The sequence below is a fragment of the Netta rufina genome, assembly GCF_964035555.1.
Source record: "Netta rufina genome assembly, chromosome: 6".
Classification (NCBI taxonomy): Eukaryota; Metazoa; Chordata; class Aves; order Anseriformes; family Anatidae; genus Netta; species Netta rufina.
The window spans coordinates 12,631,617-12,657,223 of NC_140129.1; the positions used below are offsets into that span (position 1 = coordinate 12,631,617).

The following is a 25,607-nucleotide window of genomic DNA, read 5'->3' on the forward strand; positions in this document are numbered from 1 at the left end:
GATTAAAGCAAAAATGAAAAGGGGCTTCAAAGTCTGTGTCCTTCTTTAACAAATCTATATTGTGGCAGTTTTTACTCACTTGAGTTGATGGGATAGAAGAAAAATGCTACACGTACTGTGAGGATAACTGGTTTCTACAGCCATTTTTCTTGTGGCTGAGACCATGATGCTCCAGTCTTAAGTAAACATGACAAGCAGCAAACATACCTTTATAAATAATACTCTTTGCTCAAATATATCCTGCTAAGAAAAAATATATTCTGGACCAAGTAAGATTTCCAGCATGTACAAGTATCAGAGGACCAGGGTGACCCTAATAAAAAAGAAGCAGGGAAGTGATTTTTTTTGATTTCTGTATAGTTTTTGAATGAGTAAATTATGTGAATACATGCAACAAAATATATTTTCCTTTATTCTTGTAATTGAAAGCTCACATTTCCTTTTTTGTACAAAAATGGATGCAACTATAACACAGTATGATTATATCTCCTGTAGCAGCTTCTTTCCTAATCCTCTTCCAAATCCCTTGCATACAAAGATAAATTCTGACAATCCTGACATTAGGATTATTCGTGAAGTAAAACATAAGCTGTAATCTTTATGAAGCTGCCTGCCACTCAGAATTATGGCTGAGTATCTGAGCATATCCACATTGCAGGGACCCACTGGGGCTCATCCTGTGCACGATGGACTGCAGATAGCAGCTGCGCAGATGCTTCTTGTAAATTGTCATTCACAATCACTTGATCAAAAAACTGACCAAACTGATCTTCCATTTTCTTAGCAGAATCCTCCATCTCCTGTAAATCTTCTTCCTGTGACATACAATAAATTCATAAAGCTCTAGTATCATATAAACATATTTGCATGGCATCTGCAGAACTTGGGCCACATAAACAAGAGGCTCCAAGCCTCTGAAACGCAGTCAATTGCCATATCTTTCCCAATGAACTATCTTGTGTTTCAGCATGTTCCATTTGCTCCCAAAAGCACCATGTTCTAACATTTTATTTCCCCAACTTTCATGTTTCTTCATCATTTTAATTATGATTTATTTTTATCTGCAGTTATACACTTTCTCCAATACTTTAAGATCCTAAACTGGATTATTTTCATGGAAACAGTGGTGACAAATGCACTAGACGCATTGTAAATACAAGCTATATATTTCCTACAAGCAGGATTTGTGTTTTATCTAAAGAACTCACTGTGGAATTGGTACCAATACTGTAATACACTACACAGTGTTACTATATATAACACACCAATACATTAAATATTTAAAACATGGAAAAAAATTTGATTAAATCACTGAAATGAAGTACATTCTATCTACACAATTCAATGCAAACAGTAAATGTGTTGAGTCAACTCTTGTTAAAAGGCAGTTAGTTAAAACAAAAAAATACACCAAATAGCCTCCTTGTTTAAAGGCGTTTGATGCAAATGCCTCAATAACCTACATACAAATTACAATCCCTCTACTTAAAAGAAAATTTAGAGAAAAAACAAATAAATGGACAAAAAGAACTTAGATATGACCCTCAATACACTTTTTTTTTTCTTTTTACAGAAAATTATTACCTAGTAACATAGTAAAATGCATTATGTTCTGAAGTGTAGTAAATTGTGTCTCTTCAATTTCTAAATCTCACCTTGAATTTCATGTTCACATAATAATCTGTAATGATCCTAGCATTTTTACGAGTTTGCCTCATGCAGCTTATGCTGGATGGCTTGATGAATATAATATAGGGCTTCAATTCATGAGTCCGGGCTATCTGGATGCCCTGCAAATTATGAATAAAAAGAAGTTAAAGTATTTCAACTGTATTCATCCCAGCTTTATTCCCATAAAAAGCCAATTGTTTACAATGCACTATTATCTCCAGACCTAGCAGTAATCTTTTCCATGAACACCTACTTTAAAATGACCTCACTAATAATCCCCGGAGCAGACATTATTAAGCAAGTATAGCATACTGGTTGTTTAATTCTGCTTGGTAACCTTATTAGGAGATGCTTTCAATGCCAGTCAGTGTCTGGACATTGTCATTAACAAATCAACAACATTAAAAATGAATGTTGTTTTTTTTTTTCCCTTTAAAATATCGGGTAGCTACCTTTCAAAAAGTACACCTTTACTCCATCAAAGAAAATATCCTGCTTTTGGTAATCTCTGTGCTGTGTAACATTCCCTGATGCTAGAAAGCATTTTTAAACTACTCTACTGCAAAGCAGTGGAGGGAACTGAAATAAAGAAAAAGATAGAAGAAAATAAAAATCGCAACAATTGCAGCCAACCTGTGGCCAACCTGTCAAAGGTGGCCAACCTGTCAGATTTAAAATACAAGTAGGCAACTCCTACCTCCCAGCAGTTACTAAAGAACAGTTATGTGCCATTGCTCCATATCCTTACTAAATATTGCCCCAAAGTCATACCCTAAAAACTGATAGTGGCACATACGTTCAAGCAACAAGATGACTTCTCTCCCTTCTCCTCCCTCTTGTTTATGGGAACTGCAGCAGAAGAAACCTATGGACAGTTTAAGAGTCAAAATGAAGACTGAAGTGAGGCCTCATCTGCTCCTATAGCCATTTGGATTTTGAACACCCCCAAGAGGTAATGTAACTTAACTTTTATTTAGAATAACACAAACTACTGCTAAACTAAGGCTCTGACTAGCTCTGTGTAAGTAGAGGGAAGTTTCTAGGAATGAGTGAGTTGTGGTCATCTCTTTACGTTCAGTTGTAAGTGATGCTCAAACCCAGCAGCCTAAACAGCTCCTAAGTACTAAACATAAAAATAACAGTTAAGTTTAAAGCTGTGTCCAGCAAAATCCTACAAGTCTTATGCCCCTTCTCAAACAGCTAGCATCTGCAAACTGGGGACCTTAGATGAATTGTAGTCTACAGAGCAAGCATTCCCTTGAAGTTCTTGTAGAGCTATTTGGTTACACAGGCCAGCAGCTTACTCACAGCTGTTAAGTTACTTCTAAAGAGAAAGAAATGCATGATAAAATTCCCTATTTTTGCATGATTAAGTTGCTGCTTTTGCTAACAGGTGTTTGGAGATTGCTAATGGAAGGACAAAGCTCTTAACTAACAGGCCTTGGAGAAACAGGAAATACAATGCAAGAGCTTCCACATGAATGAATAAGCCTTGCTGTAAGCAAGTATGAAAACTTTTCTGCATCACTCCAAATGATAATGCAGCTGTTGACTTGGAAACAAATAAACAATAGAATTAGGCAGATCTGTATGTACCTGTCACTGTAGTATTTTTCCCCACCACTAAGATCCATGCAAAGAATGATCTACTATTAATAAGCACCATAAACTAACATGAAATACAAGACAAAGCATCTAACAGTGTTCCAGTAGCTCAAGAGTGTATATAAAATTATTTTTTCCTTCCAGGAGATACCAGTTGTAGATTCCCTGCCCCCTTACAACTCACCTGTGGTTCTAAATCTATTACACAGATCTTCCCTTCATCAAGGACTGTTCGCACTGCATCAACACTTGTACCATACAGGTAGCCTTTGTATTCTCCATATTCCAGCATCCTGCAACAGTGGCAAGGAAGAAGGAAAATGAAAGAGTGCTCGAGTCTCAAGAAGGTTCTATTTAAAGGTTAAAACGTTCAGATCTAATCCACTGATCAAGAATAAATCATGATAAAATGTAAGGAACATTGCTGAACAACCTCTACCCTTTCTCTTGCTTGCTACACTGGGCACAAAATCAGGACTATTACAACTAATCTGAACATCTCAAAGCACGCATTTTTCTACTTATTTTGCTATTATAAATGATGTGTTCAGAGGTTGTGATTCTCGTATAGAAGGTTTTACAATGGGTATAGTACTAATAACTTCATAAATGGGAAGATCTCAAAGCACTTTGCACAGCTAAAGCACTGTAGCTTCTGGTGCTAAGTTGGTCTGTTTTAGTATAGAGACCATTGAAGCATACAACAGAGCAGACAGTTCTAAAAGTTTGGCCCTTACAGTTCAGGTGCTTATGTGATGTTGTAACTGCAAAGGTTCTGCAGTGGAAATGTATGTAAGGAACACACCTTTGGTTTTAGAAAGCAGCCCAGTTTTCAGAAGGGCTCGACTCCTAACTTACAAATGACATATGAGCTTGGAAATGGAATCACACTTTAAGAAGGACTCCAAGATTTATTACAGAGGAGCTGATTTGCAACTGCATGAAGAGTTTTTGAGACAACAGGCTCAAGTAATTTGACCCAAATTTGCACCAAAGATACAGCAAGCCCATACAGAGGAGCCCATACCCAAGCCCTAAGTACAAAACCATCTTTCCTTGGATTTGTTGTAGTTTAAATAACAAGAGTGTAATTTATCTTCGTTACCTGTGGCTGTACACCATGTTTTCAAAAGTTTCTTTTGATACATAGTGATATTCACGACCATTCATTTCATAACTCTTCTGAACACGAGTAGTATCTGGAAGTAGAGATGGGATGGAAATCAATTGCAAGTAAGTTCTTGTAATATTGTAAGTGAAAATGTGACAGCCTTCTTGAAGACACATAACAATATTTACACAAGTAATAAAATTAGTTTTTTTCATGTTTTAGTCCAGAGTAAAAGCATTGTCTTACTACTGGCTGCCCAGTAGAAAGTGCTTGAATGGGAGGAGAGTGGTTTAATCTGAGTATCAGCGACTCAAACCAAGAACTGCTTTTGAACTGGTATGCACAACTGCTTTTCCTCCTGAGGTAAAGTTAACTCAAGTTCATTCTGAAACATTCTGCAAGCCTTCCCACATTTACAGTTCACTTGTTTTTCAGATCCTAAGCATAATAGAGTTCCTAAATTTTCCACGAGATTCAGATTCATATATTGCATGATTGGTTTTCCAAATGAAGAACAAAATAACCACAAGTAGAGACTGTTTCTATGATTATATCAGAAATTAAGCTGTGTAAGTCTCATTCAAGACCAGAATACTAATAAGGAAAGCTGCAAAGCCTATTAAGCACCAACTTCAGATGCCTTCATTCTCATATCCAATCACTTGAATACTATGAACTTACATAGTTCACAGCCTAAGAAATATTCTGATTTCTTAATCTAGAAAAGCTAATGTCATGATTAAACAAAACCACACAGTTTTACTGCTATGTAAAGTTCAATGGTTTCAGGAGCTGAAACTTGGAAGTATCTTTGGCTGATTTGCAAAATGAAGAGAAAGTATTTTAAACTACTTAAATCCTTATAAAACCAAGCAACTCTGACTTGCAGTAAAAACCAACCATGCAGCAAAGAGTAACAGCAAGAGATAGCCCTGACATTTCCTAATCACCACTTTTGAAAGGGGGTGGGGGAGAAGAGGAAGAATGCTACATACGAGGTACAGCACTTTGAAACTCTCGTGGGTTACTTGAGATAAGCCTTCGCCGAAGCTCATTCACACCCACTCCTGCAGGACCTGAATAGTTGAAAAAAATACCTAATATTACTGACAGAGGCACCTTTGGCATGCACAACTCTCATTTTCCAACACATTTACCAATTCACTTGTATGGGCAACATGATAAACTCATGTTTTTAGTAAACAATGACCTACCACCAGAATAGAAATCAGATAGCTACTTCTGTTGCTGGATTTCTTCACAAGTAATCACTCCACAGTTTAATCCTGTGGATTTCAAGTTCCTGAAAAATGTACCAGAAGCGACTGAACCATCTTGATGGATCATGGCACAAATTACTTCCCAGCAATACAGTCACTCCCATGAGGCAACTCAGCAATACCATTTTAAAGTAAAATATTATCAAAACTTCTGGACTTAAAGGACAAGCAACTTTACTAAATCTGCTTCATTAGGAACGCAGAACAATGCAGAAAAACAGATTCCTTTCAGTCACTAAGATTAAAGACTACTTAAGAGACTGCAGCCTGTTTAATATAACGTTTACTATAGCAAACATTATTAAAGGCATTGTTTTCTAGCTTTCCCTTTCACCCACGACTGAGATTTTTCCAGTCAAGACTTTTCAAACATTCTTCTTTGTACTGCCATATCCATGTATTTTTAATTCTGGTTGTGGAAATGCCTCCATGTTTTCCTAGTGAATTACACGTTTTCTCATTGCTTTTTTGTATCAGTACCAACTGAATAATAAGACTAAATCACTTCTCTAATAAAATGCATTTTTAACAAAAATGCATGACTGCATGACTACTACTGAATACTTCTATTTAAAAAAAAAAAAAGAAAAAACATTCACTGTCTCAAGGAAACATGATGCATACGTTAGACTTTAAAATCAACAGTGAGGTCAAGTTTCAAACAATCATTTTGAAATGTTGCTTTCAGAGCTACCTACACAGTAGCCACTACCTGTTGCAATCAGGAGCAGGAAATCTCAATGGATTCTGACCAGGACAGTTTCCTCGCCTCCATTACAGGCTGTGAAATTAGCATCAGAAAGTAATTACAGCTTACCCACTAGTACAATTAGCCTGTTCCGGTCTGCTGGATGCCGCTGGTACCTAACCACCTCCTCATAAGGAGCTGCAAGAGCGCTGTAACAGCTGCTGGGGCACCGAGCATAGCACGACTGCTGGTTGTTCCAGGATTTCCTGCGACACAGGCGCATACTTCTGCGGAATCCAGCTGTAAGGAACAAAGATATCAGCACCCAAAACCACAACTGAAATGCAAGCAGCTAGTTCTGTAACCTAGAATGTCTTCTTCTAAGCTAAACATATGATGCATTTTTGAGGTGTTTTCTTAAACATTCGTTTGACTGCTGTGCTTAGTGTATCAACTTGATACACTGAGCATACTCTGAGCATTAGAAGACAGCTAGAAATGAGGTCAAGTCTCATTGAAAGCTACCCGAAAATTAGCCCAGAATTAAAGACCCCAAAAAGACACCCAAAACAAGCCCAATGAGAAGTTTATAGCCATATAAAGCATCGCTAGGAACAGACTAATTGTGCATTTTTTTTTGGTGGCGGTGTTTGGTTTTTATTTGAAGGTGTAGCTGTAACACTCTGCTAAAAAGATCTGGAATATTTGTTCTAGCCTACAGAATGAATCTCAGTATTTTACAGATTACTATGGTTTAGTAACAAGGACAAGTTTGTTGCTTCATCTTACCATCCAATTCTGAAAGCCTCACTTTTAGGTCTACTTTTCTAATGAAAGCACTCAATTATTCTTGATTTATGACAGACAACAGAACATTATGCTCTAATATAGAGAATCTTGAAATAAGCCAAGTCTAGCAGCCAGTCAAATAAAATGGTGATGGCCAGGTCTCAGTAGAAATCTAATGTGGAAAAGCTAAAATGGAGAAAACAAGTACTAGTATAAGGGAAATGACTTCCTGAGGTCTGGAAAAGAGAGCAAGTAGAATTCAATTCAGTAAGTCTTTAGGTGAAGTGAAGAAACTTGAAGAAATTTGACTGAAGCTTCACACAGACATTTAATCTAAATCAAGCCCCAAACACCTTACTTATCTTCAGTCACTGCATACCAATAAAGACTCGTTGACCAAATTCACCAAATTCTTCCTCTTCTACAATAAGAAAAAATTCTCATGAAAGAAAAAGAAGACTGAAAGTTTAAGAGCTAAATGGCTAGCAATTATTTCTGATCCCACATGAAAAGTGTTGCAATAAACAAACTAGTACTATGATTAATCTGATTTTAAAAGCAGAATACTCCATAATATGAAATATTCAAATGTGACCAATATTTCTATAAGAGAGAAAGTTAGCTTACAAATTCATATTGTTTCTAAGTTAGATGTGGAACTTGATGTTTTATTTTGTTCTAAGATATTTAGATACCAGACAATGTTTCTAAATACTTCAAGTACAACAAGAACTCTGCGTAATTTAAGCTTCACAGATTAAACCTGGCTTAGAAGAATTCTTTAGTTATAATGTTAAAATAACCAATAATTTAACAGCTTAAAACAAGAAATAAAAAATAAATACACAAGTCAATTTCTCTGCCCAATAGCATATTTGGAAAATGCAATACACATCTGCTTAGATCATTCAGGTAGAATGAAAACTATTTTTTTAATCATCTTTATCTGTACCTCAATATCACAGAAAAATCTGTTTCCTCCAATTTCTTTTGCCCCCATTCTCACGATGTTTCTTGTAATAATGTAAGCAATTTGGTGAGTCTTTTTTGGTGAGATTTATCTCTACATGCACTTTAAAGTGAAATTTCTTCTACAAAGCTCAAAAATATGAATTTCCCAGTAGATCAATGCTCTAACAGTTTAAAAGCAATTTTATTAATGTGATTTGAAGGCACTTAAAAATGGTGATGGTGTTCACATTTCTCTTCAAAAAGGACTCTTAATTTTCCCTAATTGTGCATTTAGTTATCCAAGCTGTGTATTGCCTTTATTTAGGCCTTGCTAAATCAAGAATGAGATACAGAAGACATAAGCATAGGCCTTTTTTTTTTTTTTTAATCTTCATTTATTTTGAGCTATTATTCACATCTTTTTTTAAGGACTTCTACTTTATCTACCCTCTGTTCTATGGTATGGAGTGCAGCATGGAGTCCTACAGTGAACAAGCAAATCAGGTATCAGCTATCCTAAGTGGAGTGTAGTTCCTGGTAATGCAATAAGCTCTGTTAAATTCTAAAAGCCTACTCCTTACAGGAAATAGGGAGGAAAGAAAAGTTAGTGTTACCTTCTTTAAGCTCCTCTGAGCGTTCAAACAAAAGACAGATATAGAACAATTAGTAAAGACTGTTTCCTCAAAATTAAGATGAAAGAAACTAACCAGCATGACCCAAAGCTTTTGGAACTTTGGAGAAAGGGTATTGCAGACTTTAAATCCAAAAAGCACCCAATGAAGCATGAATATTCAGTTCCCAAAAGACATTCAGCTACAGCACCTACTTCAGTAATCGTACTTGCAAAATATCTCACAAAGGTGTCCAGCTACTTGTTAAAGTAAAATGAAGGATAGAAAATACTTGATTTTATTCCTCTGTCTACACACAGCAGAGAGCTGACTCAGCAGTGAGTACTGAATAGGATTTGCAAGTGTAATCCTCAAATGCAATTATCACTAATGTCCTAGTTGGAAAAAAAAAAAAGGTCTTGTAGACCTGCTGGTTCTGTGTTAAAAGCTTTGGGCACTGCTTAAGAGGTGGAAGAAAGCCATCTGTGATAGGAGAAAATCCTCCTGGCAAGTCAAATGGAGATTAGTAGCAGGAAAAGTAAGGTGGAATCACATTTTGTCCACAAGATTGCCAAATATCTCAAACAAGAAGTTTAGCAGTAGCAGATTTATTTTAGTGGAAAACTGATTTATTTCAGAACATTTAAGTTTTGCAGATCTCTGAATATGCAGTATGTAGCTTTTCCCTACAAGGACCAGCTTCATTAAAAAACACCACAGATTGACTGTCTTATCTTATGCATAAAGCATTAATTTCATAAAAGCATTTTGTTGATTGTGTGCATGTTTGGTATGCAAGAAACAATTCAGAACAGCTTTCTTCTCTACCACATCAACAGCTCCTACAGACACCGTGGAGTCAGGCCTTCTGTCACACTCAGTAAATCCCATTATCCTTTCTGACATCAATGCAGCCCCTGCTGTCACAGCTTGCACAGGTATAACTAATTAAGATTTGATATATGTATCTGTTACTGATGCATAAGAAACACAATTGCATTGCCTCTGTAGAATAACAGAATAAAAACTTTACTGCTAAGGTAATCTGAGAGGAAGAAAAGACTTAAGCCAACAGGATTTTACAGAATGGCCTTTCAAGCCAAAATGGCTTTTAGAACTAGAATAGTATTCTTGTTTTTGCCATCTGTTTTTTGTTGTTGCTGTTAATTTTAATCCGCTTGCATTTCTGTGGACACACTTCTCACAGCAAAACAATAGCCGGGAATTTTGTTAGGTCAGAGGAACTTACCAGACTCAAATGTTTCTTCATCTTTTTAGAAATCCAGAGAGCAAAGATATTAAAAAATAATTAAATAAGTATTTTCCTCCTATAGATCTTCATAATCAGAAATTAATTTTTCAGACTCCTATCAGTCTGTCTCAAACACAGTTTTCCTCACTTCCTTCTACACTGAGGTGGCTAAAGTGCAACTTGCCATTCCTGAATTAACTGTCTGGTCTCTCTCCAGTCTGTCTTCTGGAAATCTGTTTAGAAACCGAAAACATTTGTTCTCCAATAGCATAACACACAGTAAGTGGATGGGTGTAGGAATTGGAGGACTCTTCATACAGAGTCTGCATTGTGTTGTTTTTTTTTTGTGCGTGTGACTGCAAATCCACGGTACCTACTTCCATGTGAGGCAGGCATTTTCATATCCCCTGCACAACACCAAAGGGGACTCAGGCTCATCTGAGCCTACAGTTAACGATGTGACAGTGACCGCATCCTTACCCTCCAGTTAAGGATGTGAGGGAACTGAGGCCACCATGTTCAAGACATGCTATATGAGCTGTGCCACTTTATGTAAATAGTACTTGCTCCCTAAATAACTATTCTTGCTCGGTTCCTAAAACTGTATTTACCTCAGATCACACACTGTACAATCAATTGTGTGGGTACTCAAAGATTACAATAATATCTAGCATGAAATCTAGAACAGACAAAAATTATGTTAACATTACACAGCCCAAACCTGAATCAAACAAGCTGGACCTCAAATATGTTTTTTTGAGTGGTCCCTCATTTCAGCACAACACCTCACTGTAAACGATCATTCACAGTATGCCAGAAGTGCAGAAAGCTCATTTTAATACACTATCATGTTTCCGAAGTAAAAAATAAAATAAATTCTACAACTAAGTTCACTTTAAGAATGATTCTCTTTACCTGGGAAACAAAACCACACTTTGACTAGCTACTACTTTGAAGTAAACAGAATCATCTCAAGTGAATTCAGTTACCTGTTTCCACACACTTCTCATCAATCTGCATGTCATCTTCTGCAGATCAACACAAGAAGAAAAAAAAGTTATGCGAATCAGAAAAAAATGTGGAGGAAACAAAATTCTTACAGATCTTACAAGACTGAACTCAGACATCAGGAAGATACGAAGCTCAGATCAGTTTTAGACATCTTGATGGACTTCAAGCACTGCAAATCCAACATCATCACCTTTAGCGAGCAAAAGACTGCTCTTAAACCAGTGCTTTGAAGCATTTATGACCAAGAAGTGAATGTTTAATTTGAATTGTTTTTGCAGTAGTAAGATGTTTAACATGTCTGTTGCTCTCTTCACCCTACAGAAATCTATTTATTAAATATTACCATGACAGAACAATTTCCACTCGCTCTATTCTCTCTTATAGCCTGCGTGCACACTTTTCTAGTACGTTTTACTCAAGAAAATGGTTTTGTTTGGTTGATCTTTAGTTATTTTCACATGGAAAAAGAAAGAAAATATCGATTCAGCTCCCTCTCCATGCCCAGACTGCATCAATTCATGTCCCTGAAATCTCATGTCAGGGTTTGGGCAATGGGCTCACAATACTGTACTGTTTGGGTGTTCTTTTCTTGTATGCCCCTGCAGACAGACCCAGCAGCAGCTATTTTCCAGTTGCAGGGCATCTGTCAACCATATTCCTCCAGTCCCAATAAACTACTGCCTCCATCCTAAGCATTTGCCCAAAGGTATCCTTTAAAGAAATACTCTCTTGGAGTTGCTCAGGTGAGCTGCTGAAGATGGGTGAGAGTGGGGAAAGCAGTTCTTCTTTCCTTAAAGCACCCCATCCAAAATCTCAGTTACCTACCAGACAATGCATAGCTTAATTTTCCACCATTAGAAAATGTAGGCTTCTTCTATTTCGAGCAAACAAGTCTTACACACAAAACAGGAACTAAGCGAATGCATGCAAAAGAAACTCAAACTGCCTTGCTTCTGACAACTTTTTAAAAAGCTAAGAAAGAAATAGCTATGTTGATTCTAAGTACGGACATGCAGTGTAGCCCAGGCACCATCTCATACCTTCTTCCACAGTGCTTACTGTCCAGTGTATTATATCCATTGAAGCAGTTAAAATGCAATAAAATTATTGTGAAAGAGAGCTCTAACAAAGCAATCAGTGTTATAAGAATCCTACACAATGAAAAACACTTAATCTGAGAGTTATCACAACAGGAAAAAATATAATTCTATGCAAGTATAAAGAACTAGTAGAAAAAGTGCTGAGAAAAAACAGGATGAACATTCTTTGTTGGGGAGTAAGTCAGCATTTACAGAAAGTTAAATTATAATTGGCAGAGGAAAATGTTTCTGGATTATCACCACAAGTAAACCCACAGGTAGTATAGCTTATCTTACACTGAGGAAAAAAAAAGTTCTATCTTTCAAATCTGTTATGTCGAAGAAATATTTTAAACATGCTGCAAAGCATTTTCCAGTGCAAAACTGTTGTATGTGTCTCTGGAAAGTCACTAGGCTAGTACCTTTGTCACTTCAGACTTCCTCACACACAATTCTGTGTGCACAGAGAGCTCTAGCTCTTACATATTTCAGAAGGAACTTAACTCTTTGCTTCTCTCAGACACATCCCAAGTACACTGGAGATGTAGATCTCCATGGAGATCACAGTCCTCCATGTGATCTATCATTTAGTAGGTATTTTCAAGGGAATACTTTAAACACCCTTCTGAAGTGGCTCCAGAAACAACGTCTTTTAATTAAACCAAATTTGCATGAGCTTATATTTCAGTATTCTGGGAAGCATAAACAAGACTTCTTCCTACTCTACCATTCCAATACATTTTTACTCACACATTGATGATTTGAGACAGAGGTGGGGCTGGAAAGGCTGAGACCACCAGAATTCTCGCTGCTTCCTGTGAAGAAATAAATTTAGCACAGTTAAAAAAAAAAAAAAAAAGGAAATAATCTGTCCATAATGGCATTATGCTCCAATCAGATTCACTGACTACGTATAATATCAATCAGTACAGAGCTAGTAGAAGACACCAAGAACAGAAATATTAACAGTGTTTTAGCCCGTTGCACAGTGCTCAAAAGTAGCAGACACACTACCATAACCATCTAAAGGCAATTTCCAAATCAGCAGCCCCAAAGTATTTTCAATTAACATGTAAGGACAGGCACATTAGCCATACTGTTCTACAGCCTTGTAGAAATTAGAAAAGAGCCTTCTGCTTCCAGTCTCAGTCACAGCCCGGTGTGATTTCAACTTCCATTATAAAAACTGCAGACATTTATATGTAGCATAAATCAAAGTTTATCAAATGGCCCTGCTTGAACAAGAGGGTTGGACAATATGACCTCCGGAGGTCCCTTCCAACCTTAACTATTCTGTGATTCTGTGATCAGAAGGCCTTGCATGGTCTTGTATTTTCCGGAGGGTAATGTAGATGGGACATGGTAAGAGAATCAAACAAGTGTGCCACAGCAGTTTAACTTCTGTTTACAGTGGATGGTTTCAGAAACAAACAATAGGATTATTTATGCAAAAAACAGGCAAGGAATCATTGTTTCTCCTCAAGCATTCCCTCACCCCTCTCCAACCTCCTTTTCATCTAGTCATGAGTTTCGACCAACGCTGAAGAAGTTACTCATGCCTCAATTTTTTCATTTTTTTAATTTTAAAGATAAAACAATGCTCCTATACCATGTTTTTTAATATCCCACACTACTCCCCACAGCTTTTTTATTTTAAATCATTAATGATGGTCCTAAACAGTCAGGGCCCTTAATTTCCATTCAACTTTCAGATGCTATGCTCCATTAGACAGCTTTGCAACTAACAAAAAGACTATGCAACTGCTGTGGACTTCTTAGACTTGGATTTCAGATGGAACAGGTATTTTCAAAAGCATGTTCTCACACAGGTACTCTTAAGGAAGGAGCAAGAGACCAGTAAAAAGACGGATGTTTGCCATACCACCAAATCCTACTGCTATGACTGGTAAAAGTTTTAGTAGCAAAAGCTGAATAACTGGATTATTTTTGGACTGGAAACCAGAAAAATTAAGGCTTCTTTACCTTTTAAGAAGATGATTTGAAGGTATAAGTCCAGCACAGGCACTGAGATCTGAAACTTTCCTGGCCTGCCACCAGAGAGCATCATTCTGGTCCACAATCTGAAGTATTTCACCCTTCTTAAAAGGCAAACCTGCATCAGCACACGGTATGGCAGGATCTTGCAATGGACAGTAATCTGCCATTGCTCGCACATATAGCTGGCAAACAAACAAAAAAACACAACAAGATACAACCTGAGCTTTATAATCACAAAGCCAGGTATGACTGCTACTTAAGTCAATTAATGACGAAGACATTTTCAAAAAAAAAAAAAAAAAAAAGATCAAGCACTAATTCCTATCTACAGAACATTGGGGGAAAGGAGGGCTAACAAAGAAGCATTGTAAATCATGAAAATTCACCTCTACCCTCTAGATGGCTCCAAAAATGTCTTTACCTTTAACACAATTGTATTTCAGCTTACTATATTAACTGCTTCAGGAGCAGCATATTAACATCAGATGAGAGGCAGCCACTAAGGCAAGTAACTCTTTAAGGACTGTGGCAAACTTGTAAGGAATATCGTGTCTTCACATACCAGGGCATCACATCCCTATGCAGATCCTATTGTTGCAACTGCTTACATTAACGGCCTGAAAAAAAGTGCATCTTACTGTTGTTTGGTTGCTGACAGGACGATCAGAAACTGGAATCAACTTGAACATAATTGTTCCCTGAGACAAGGCCTAAATGATTAAAGAAAGGTATAAAATATAGTATGACTGGTATTCAACATAACCAATTTTCATCAGCACAAACTTAACACTGCATGGCTTTGAGGTTACTATACAACAACATCTATATTGCAGCTGGAATCAGGCAGACTGAGTTAATATGACACCACAATTTTTATTTATTTATTTTTTTAAGTAGAATCGAGAAGGAAACTTAAAAATATTTTTTTTAATAATTTTTTTTATTACATCTGTTGTTTCTTTCTATGTTGTTTCATACATGTGGTGTTTTTTTCATACATGTGTTGTTTCTTTCAGCCTGAATTTGCACACATTCTGATTTCATGAGCAGCTGTGAATTTCATCCACAGCAAGGAACCAATCTGAATTTTCTGTTATAAATTTTACAGTAGGCAAGGGAGGTGGAGGGCGCAGACAGGTAGAGAAGAAGAACAGCGTATGGTTACTCCCCAAGCAGAAAAAATTCAAAATAGATTCAATACCAGAATATTAATAACTTGCTCAGGCTCAAGTCCTTCAACAGGAACTCCATTTACTTCCACTAGTTTGTCTCCAGCATACAACAACCCTACAGGGAAAAAAGGATGAAAGCAGCATCAGAAACATTTTAATATAGCTTTATTTCCTAAAATAATTTCTGAACATCTTCCATCTAAACCCATTACACTAATAAATCATGAGACTTGGAAACAGACCTTCGGAAACTCCTTATCACTTGGGTGCAGAGGGGGGCCTTGGGACCCCTTTAAATCTTTTATAAAGTCTTCACAACATTGTTTACTTTTACTGAATAATTAATGTCAATTATAACAACTCAAATATTTACCCAGTTAGAAACACACTCAACTATTGCCTACCATTTCCGTGCAGAGAAGAAAACAGAAGCCAGACAATACCAACAGAAATATTATGATTGTAATTCAGTTTTGTTTCCGACATTTTACATTTTAGTTCCATTTCCAAAGGAACATGGAAAACATGCAATTCTAGGATGACTAAGTAGTAATGTTTCCAAGGAAATGTCATTAAGTTTGCTTAGCAACTAATGCTACCAAAATGTTTAGCTGACTAGTGTAAAGTATTACTACATATTCCTCAGAGCCCTTTATCTTATGGAAGGATATATCTGTAGTCTGTGATTTTATTTCTCCATTAGGGAATGAGCTGCCAGTATTCATATTACATCACAGTTCTGGTTATTAACAATCAATTTCATGACAGATTTATGCATTCTTTCTGCCATCATCTGGAGAATGAAAAGCTGTATTTGTACCTCAACTCTCAAAATGCATCATGTTCATATGAAAATGAAATCAGAATCAAACTCACTGCAACATATCACTGTTTACAGTGCTGTCCAGTGTACACAAGATAAATTGTAGAAGCAAAGCTATTTATTTCAAAAAATCTTATTTCAAGTTTCATTTTGTATTATCTTGCTTCAAATTATACATACCACTTCTGTCTGCTAGCCCACCATTGATCACACGGGCAACTGTTATGTCACCTGTTATCTCATGGCGCTTAATGGTGGCACCCTGGCAAACAAAGAAAAAAACACTGTTTGATCACTGAAGAATCTGCAAGTTTCCTTTCAAATCACAAGCCTTATCTCCTTTGCAATGACAAAAAGGCATTGAAAGATGCACCTTTTAAACACAACACACAGATCTAGCAAGAACATATCAGTAGTAGTACTATTGCATTGTACTAAGTCCTTCAACATCCTCTGGTCCCATCATGCTAAAATAACCTCGATGACCTACTCCGAGACATCTTTATCTCAAACATTACACCTCTCCTTTCCCAAAGAAGATTAGTCAAACTATACAATGTTTTCAGCCTATAAGCACAAATGAACCTTTCTGAGTTCTTCCTCCTTTCCTTTTTTTTCCTTCTTTCCTATTTTGACCAAAGGAATAGCTCTTGGTCCTATTTACATTTTGAATTTTCCAAGATAAAAACATCTGCCAAATGTTCAGACCCTGACTGGACAAGGCTCTGAGAACAACAAGCTCTACTTGTGCCTGCATTAATCAGGAAGAGTTAGATGGTCTCCTAATGCACTTTCCAACCTCAACAATTCTTGTGATTCTCTGATTCTGTACCAACTAGACAAGTATGCACACAATCTCTGTGACATTCCTAGGGAAAAAGAAAACAACACAACAATATGCATGTGAAGTATTATGCAATACTTGAGTAAGATAAAGTAATTTGACAGACATCAGAAAACTGCCTACCAGAGGTTGGTTGTTTTTCACTAAGCAGACAATCCTCATGGCTTCCTCATTTTCAGGTATGTTGTCTGGCAATGGTGGAAGCGTTGGTTCAAAATCTTTCTGGGCCACAGTATCATGAGCAGATAGCATGGCCTGTTACAAAAAAAAAAAACACATCAGCAAAGATCAGACAACAGAATAGGTTTTTATCTGTGATAGGTCAGGAAACAGAAATCCGAGACTAAGTTCTCAAGTAGACATAAGTCCCTCTCGCACCTTGACAACTTCTTCTTTCCACTTGGAAATTTAAACTGTGAAAGAAAGTTTTAAGAACAGTTCCTCTCTTTACTTCCCCTAGAAAACTTACAAAAGATGAAACATTTCTATTTGGAGCTCTAGGGTAAGAACACAAGTTACATGCCACAAACTTTGCTTTTATAGGTCTGTATCAACTGCTCAGAATTTAACTTCGTAAGAAACATCTCTCTCAAATGTAGTCCCTAATAAAATGCAGCACACTGCAGTTGGTGCTTCAGATACAGTCCTCATCTTTATTCTCAACTAGGTTAGCTCATGACTAGGAAACTAAGCCTCTTCTGGGTCCTTTGCCAGTCTCCATGAGCAGCTGTCCATCTGTTTCCATTCCCATTCCAGATACCTCTATGAGACAACTCTTTCTTAAGCAGCACTTGCCCTTAAGTGTGGAGCTTGCAGTAGTCGTCTTAGCTCTTTGATCTCTCCAGACTGAGGGGCTTCACGCAGCAACTCTACCACCTGATAACATAAGAGAATAAGCACAGAGACTGGTTATGGAGGACAATAAAGTATTTTAAGATCTGCATATTATATGACTAAAGAGCAGATACATACAATGCTCTAGAATCAGACCATATTACCATAGTTGCACATTACTCAGGCAGGCATAGTTTAGTTCAGGCACAGTACCATGTGCTCTAAATTAGCTTTTTATATGTTTTAACTGATATCATCATTAGTGTCAGTTTCTCCACTTGGTCATTAACTCTCAGTAATTCAGAAATTTAGTAGTTAATTATTAATTAGAAAAAATACAAAAATACACTTGTCAGGGCTCGTGCAGTCTAGCAATGACAGCTGTATTTATTTCTTATCCCTCTAAAGACAGTTACCAACTGTTGAACATATGAAGAGAGAATCTTTCCCGTTTATATAGTGTACTCACACCTGAGATAAAATAAATATTAAACATGGTTATTTGCAGCTAAGTAAAACAATACACTGTGTACATAGTCTTACCTCACGATTCAGCGCACGCGCCTGCAGTGTGACAGGCATGGGCCTTTTTCCAAGGTAGTTTTGGAGGCATTCGTAAATCTGTTGCATGCCGTGATAGACAAGACAATGCAATGATGACATGATCTGTTCTCTTGACTATATAGGTATCTACACAACATGCAAAGGACAATACTGCATTTCCAGGAGTTTCTCAACACAACTAGAGCCACAGAGCTTGTGATCTCAATCTTTAATGTCTAAGGGATCTGGAATTGATTCTATAATTAATGGTCTTTCCATATTATAATCCAGCTAGCCAGTTATGCTGCAGTTTTTAATTTTCCAATGAGAAAATCTGATTACACAGGACAGTGGCATGACAGCATCAATTCTTTGAGTTGTGGCTTACTTTCTTTCCCAAGTTGTGGGGCCTGATGAACAAAGTAAAATTTAACTTAAAATAAATTGCAGTATTTAGAACTGCCATACAAGCATTATTATCCATTGCATTTTTTTCTTCTTTAATATGTAAGGATTTTTAAAAGCCTTGTTAGAACAGAATTTGTATAGAATTTGTCTTATAAAGAGATACTGCTGTTTCAGACAGAAACACCCTCCAAAATTCTGCTCTGTAACAATGTGCAATGTTCAGCTGAACACGAGATCAGCGTGGCTGAAACCAAATTGTATGATTTCAAACATCCATGCCAAGAAATGGGATACAAAGCCAGAGATTTAAGAGCACAAAAAGACAGCTGAACAGTGCTGTGCTCAGCCTGTGTTTCCACACCCACAGCCTTGGTACAGGCATGTCAAGTAATGACTTTAGTGTCTAGGACACTACAAAAGAGAAAACTTTTTTTTTATCCTTAAAGCAAAAGTGGTTTTGTTCACCTTGACTGCTGCTGTTAGTCCCAAGATTAGGATTGGTAGCAGTTAGTGTAATTAAATTATTATTGTTCAGACATGGCAAAATAAGATAGCTATTCCCTAGATACCACTTTCCAAGAAACCTTCACCTTCATAGCTGAATATTATTTTACCTTTAAAAGTGCTTGCAGCCAGTGAGATCTGAGCAGGTCATATAACACGCCAACACCATTGACATCTCTTTTACAGAGCAAATTCAGTTCTTGTAGCACTAGGGTCAGAATATGAGACAAACCTGAGTCCAAGAAACAGAAAATTGCAACACATTTCAGTACAAATAGATCAAGCAAAGCCAACCAGTGACCCAGACCTCCGAAAAGCAACTTGCCTCTGTTTATACTTCCAAGAAATATATACTGATTTTCTGTTTGCTCTACTTGTTCCTTGCAATCAACTCTGTTGCATAAGATTTTTTTTTTACTATGTTATTCATTAGGGTTAGGTCAATACCAACAATTTTAAAGTTACCTGTGAGAAAAAACACATGGGGAATCCCATACATATCGGAAGTCTGAGTTCAAACTCAGATCTCCTACTGAAAAGAGGCAGGCATAAAAAATTGCCTTGTTCATTTTATAGGCTTTTCTTTTAGATGGCCCACTGTTCAAGCCAGGGACCACATCTTCCTGCATGCTTGAGAAGTACAGACATTCTAGAGGACATCACTAATAAAATATGTCATCCCATTAAATATATACTGCTGTCAGACACTCAGAACACTTCCCAGGAAACGGGAAGAGCTGTTCTTACTGTTCAAAAGTAGTATTTGGTCTGTTAGGAACAGTATTCTGGTACAGTGGGGAGGGTGGGAAGACAACGTTCTTCTAAAATCTCAAGGAACTGAAGGTAAGAGGTGACAAATAGATCAGATTTTATACAAAATCAGGTCTAGATACAGAACACATTTTAGCGAGTGCATGGAATTTACTTTAACCTCAGCAATAAGATTAACTAGAAGCTTTACTTTTTTTTTTTTAATAAAAAAGTAACATTAAACACAGTATTGCTTGTTAAAACATGCTATAATACAGGAAAGATGTTGAAATAGAGGCTACTAGCATCTTGGTTTTAATTAATCAAAATAAAAATATTTCTTAAAACTACAGCTCATCCAACAGACTTACAATAACCAAGTACTCTCTGATGCACATAGCATAATCAGCTGCCATTATCCAGTCACCACAGCAAACCTGAACATAGAAACCAGCTCTTTTCTACTTATTTCTCTCCTGAGAACAATTTTTACAGCCACTGACAGTTGTTTCCTTTATCAACTCTAGACTGTGTGATGCTACCAACACTTGCGTTGGATCTGTCTTCAAATCTAGCTCCATTATGCAAGAATGTATACAGGTACTTCCTTGCTAAGTTTCTGCAGATAGGACTTCTACCTCTATCATTAGGCAGAACTGTTGAATATCCAAACTCTGAAGCCTGGGAAAGTACCTCATTATCAATTATCTGTTTCTGGAAAGCAGACATCTAAACACTTAAATAACGATTAACATCCATGAACTCTGTGAACCCTGACTGTTAGCTCCATAGGCAAATATCTCCCACAACACAGTTAACTTTAAAAAGATTCCTTTCTATGGGTATTTCCTAATGCCTAGTAGAATGGTAGTTTTGGTTGAAATACTTTAAGACCTTTTTCCTTATTACTGGTTACCTCTATTTGACAACTTGCACCACCTAAACATCTCCAAGAATGCTATCCCTATACAAAGTGGTCAAATAGACCAGTGCATTCAATACAGAAGCACAAATCTTTGAAATACAGAGAATCATTTCCTTCAGCAAAAAAAACCCTTGCAGTTATTAGTAACTCTTGATACAGCTGCGGAGACCCTTGACTTCATAAGCCAGAAACAAATGCCAGGTATTCTTTTCTGACACTAATAAATTAACTGCCTACCACCATTACAGATTAAGAATCATTCCCACTATTAGGTAATAAAATTTCTAGATGTGTTCATCTCTCTCATGACTCACATGAGAGTCACATGTACACAGAATAAAACTTTTAGCCAGTTTTCCTTCTCCTGGAAAAAGAGATGCAAGAGTTGTATGTACCATTATCTTGACTGCAGACTTCCGGCACCTCCATCTTCTTCATTCCAGAAGATTCCATCCACTTGTTTAGAGTGCAGCATTCACACCAAGTAGGTTTCACAAAGATAGATGCTGAACTATGGAAAAGAGTATGTTCATATCAGAAAACCATCAGGTATTTTAAATTGATAAGGAAGTAGAAGAGTGGGGACAACCATTCTTATTTCAAGGGCACAATTGATTGCAAGCACAAACTAAAGGCATGTGCCCCAAGTGTTAATTCAGTTACCCACTAGCAACCAAAACAAGACAACTGCAAACTTACCGTTTTACTTCTTGGAATTGCCATTATTATAGACTACTTAATGCAGCAAGCTAAACTGTTCTGTGTATCTTTTGTCCCCCAGCTTTAAGTGCACTACCATGGAAAGTTATCTTTTTTTCCCTATACACAATACAAAATGCTTTACACAGCTTTGAAAAGAATCATATTCAAAACAAAATCAACTATAATTATTCTAATTGATACAATATTAAAATGTAAGGATTCTGTGAGTTTCTATGGAATTTTCATTGAGCAAAGGTACAGTTTTGTAAAGAAGGGAACCCTGTTTCAATAACTTAAAATTTAAGGTCTTTGGAAGTATTTGTTTCACAAAGATTTCATATTTTCCTTTTTATTACCTCAAAGTGAATTGAAAAATAAACAAAAACCCAAAACCGAAAATCCACACCTTACCTCAATTGTATCATCATCTGCCTTGGGCATTTATAGCTGCCTGCTACTTTCAGAGAGAGAAGAAGTTATTTGCTAATCTAATACCACTCCTATATTATCTTTCATTATAAAAAGCAGCATAAACTACTTTATTTTTTTCTTTAAATTTTAACATAAGATTTTTAATTTTGTTTTTAAGAAGTAACGCAGAAACTCATGTTAAATTCAGCGTGGCTTGTATATGAATTAATTTCCACATGTAAGAAGTAAGACTTGCAAGATTTCTTCCAGCTCCCTTCCCTCCCATGAACTTCTGTGACAACCTATCACTACACCATAATGGTTCCTTAGACCAGAAGTAGAAGAAGGTCTCCAATTTGTTTCTAACAAAGCAGTAAGAGACTGTGTTAAAAGAAGAGTTCTCAGAATTCTCTGAAGTTGCATGAAATATGGAAATTAACCAGGTAACACATTTTCTGGCATTCACACAGTCCTGTCCTGACTGATTTCTCTGGAATTGTAAAATATGGTACATTTCTACATCAATTCATCAAGAATCCACATACAAGAGATTTATATTAATTCATCATCTTCATTACATCTTAGTTGACCCAACTTCAAATCACGCTTGAAATTATTCAAATCAAGTTTGGAGATATTGTCATGATCGCCATTACTGTAGGATTACTTGTGAAGGGCTAAATATTTGAACTGGTCACTTGAGAAGATTCAGAGTACAAGTTGAACTGTAACATGAGTTAACTGAGTACCCCAGCCAACAGCAAACAGCAGTGTGACACTATGCACAGTATAATGCCTTACCAAAATCTGTTAAATATATGATAGCTTATCTCCCAGATTAGTAAACCATAAAGGCAGCCATTTCCCTCTAAATTGTTCTGTGGAAAGAAAATATCAAAAGGTACAAACAGGAAATGCCTTATCTTGATCTGCTTATAAAAGCAGAAGGCATTACTGTCACTTTTACTGCAGTTCTTAATACTTATTTTTAGATCATGTTTACCCTCTCCTGTTAAATCACAAAACTGCTTTCAAAAGGCAGAAGACATGAAGGGAGACACACACACATACCCCTGCCACGAAAATCAGAAGATAACAGTTCAAACATTTTATTACTGAGTATTGGTTATTCATTACAACCTACCTCCATAGGATGCTCCATTATATATTTCACTGAGATTCTAATACCAAAGATTTTTACAGTTATATCTTCTTTCAAAAGACCAACAAAATATTGTATGATCCTTCCCCAGTTTCCCCAGTATCCAATGCAACATTCCAGTGCTACACTGCATAATCATTTTTCCATTGAGAAAGATTTGTTTTTTCATATTTTACAAATGTAACACTGAATCCTCCTACCACATATCCATTGGGAACTGTGTTCTAATTTATTTCCCCCCCCCAATAGTCTGAGTTCTGTTCCTTTAAGGGTTTGCCTTCCCCTTTGTTAAGCTTTGTTAAATCCATCATTAGGCAGATCAGCTAAGCAGACCATATAAACCTAGCCATGAATACCTGTTTCTTAATTACAGAAGACATTAGGAGTAGGGAAGAAACTTTACTGTGGGATGGTTTAGACAAGAAAAGAGGAGTCCCTGCATTGTAAAATACATTCAAGGATTCATTGTACCCTGTTTTTTTTTTACTGAATATCAGTAATATGGAAACACAAATAACCCTCAGCTTGGTTGCTCTGTCCCATGTTTTTGGGAGGGAAGAGTCCACAGCTACAGATCCAGTTGTAGAAGTATTTACAAAGCCAATCTGTGAGTTACATCCTGAAAGGAAGCTTCTTCTGACAGCTTATCCTGTAAACTGCATTTCAGAAGCCTCATTTCCTATTATTACTACTCATTCCAAAGCATCTCTTGCTTTTATAACTAGTTACTTAAATCTGAAAAAACATAAAGATAGACATTTCTAACATTCGTTAGTTACCTGTACAATGGCTGCTTGCTTTTCTTTATCAAGTCCAATAGACACCCAACAGCATACTCCTAATTCAAAATCCTGATTAGTTTTGTGATAAAGGATGTTTGAAGACCAAAAAAAGAGCATGTCCAAACATTTCAGACATGCTATAGAGAGATAGTTCTGATCTATGTTTTATTTTGCATATTGAAATCCCAGATTTAAAAGTCAGACATACATACACTCTTCTCACAAAATCAAAGATCACCACACCTTCACAGATCACCAGAGGGGGAGCTGCAAATATATAGGGAAAGACACAAAAGCCAAGAGATCTCTGAAAGCTTATTGATAGAACTAGTCAAAAGACAGAGTTTAACACCAGAACAGACGAGCAAAAAATGTCAACTAAATTTAAGATTCCTGATTAACACTGAAAACTGAGTATTTTTATTGGTGATAATTAGTGTGAATATAGACCTGCTTTGTTCAACTAGTGTTGCTTACCAAATAAGCATGTCACCATATTGACAGTCACCAATGATGTATTCTCTTGCAAAAAGAGAAGTTTTGCAGAAAGAACCCTCCAGTCTACAGAATACCTTAAGTTACCATTTAGTCTTACAAGCCAGATCATGTTTATGATTTCTTCTTACCTTGAATAGATCTTGCACAGCACAATGAGTCAAAATGGGAAAGAACTAAACCAAAGAAAAGTTATCTTGTACCTGTCAAAGAAAAAAATATCCTACAACCTTCTACTTGGCAGTTATTCAATTTTTTTAATGAGATTAATTTCTGTTTGTTTAGGAGTTTTAGACACACTGTTTTCAAGGTTGACCTCAGATTTCCAAGGAAAACTAAGAAAGCTACTGAATGTTGACTGATTGCCTTTGGGTGAAAGCCTTGGATACAGCTATCAGAAAGCAGCTAGGGTTAACAAACTAAGCTAGCAATCCTTCCTTTTTTTACACTACAGTGTTTATGCTCACATTGACAGAATAAGCACTTAAACATCAAAATCTGTCATGTTTTTAACAATGCATCTCACCTCATTCATAAAGCAGTAGCTGTTTCATATTTTCACATAACAGGAAAGCAGCTTCCAACTGTGAAATCTGGTTTAAGCAGCAGTCAGGAGCAACAGACGATGAATAAGTCATTACCAGAAGAGAAAATGAAAAATGTCTGGCTTATTTGAACTTCCTTAGGAAAAGGCCTACCAAATTGCTAGCTTATAGGGAAAACTAGCTAAGACTACCACTTGTGCTTTCATTCCTTGAGATATCTACACAGACTGTAAGGCCAAAGCTCATGGTCTTCTCATTCCAGGGATCCTAATAAATTAGATATAATTTCTTGTTAAAAGGCTTACCTGACTATCTCCCAGACAGCATTCACACATACTGCATGCAGTTACAGAAGCTCATCAAAAAAAAAAAAGACATAGCTCTTTACCTGTTATTAGGGAAAGAACTGGTTGTCCATACTGAGTGCACCACGGTTTGAAGAGTCTAAAGGAATCATGTTACCCCATGCCTATAAACATCAATTATCCCAAATTTCAGCTACAGGGCCTACTCCCTTCAGCAGAAATGAAATTCATTGAAACTAATATCACACAGTCTAGAAGGTCTTACTGATACAAGATTAGAGCTTTTTAATTTTTAATTAAAAAAAAAAAAACAAGCTAAGACATGAGTAGAATAATACACTTATTTTAAGCAAAGA

At 36.6% G+C, this 25,607-nt stretch overlaps 1 protein-coding gene across 1 annotated transcript; it reads right to left on the reverse strand.

The window, feature by feature from the left end:
* Positions 1 to 465: 465 nt before the first annotated feature.
* On the reverse strand, positions 466 to 21,302 carry MPP4 (MAGUK p55 scaffold protein 4; the record flags this gene model as incomplete). The annotated part of the gene is made up of 21 exons (XM_084288953.1): positions 466 to 815; positions 1,656 to 1,790; positions 3,461 to 3,569; positions 4,382 to 4,475; positions 5,383 to 5,463; positions 6,485 to 6,655; positions 7,524 to 7,565; positions 8,710 to 8,724; positions 9,956 to 9,976; positions 10,948 to 10,986; positions 12,010 to 12,027; positions 12,799 to 12,863; positions 14,032 to 14,228; positions 14,685 to 14,756; positions 15,248 to 15,333; positions 16,222 to 16,303; positions 17,009 to 17,140; positions 17,681 to 17,761; positions 18,263 to 18,340; positions 19,285 to 19,406; positions 21,245 to 21,302. The coding sequence occupies 21 exons, from the start codon at positions 21,300 to 21,302 to the stop codon at positions 624 to 626; spliced, it is 1,890 nt and encodes a 629-aa protein (XP_084145079.1). The 3' UTR covers positions 466 to 623.
* Positions 21,303 to 25,607: the final 4,305 nt, after the last annotated feature.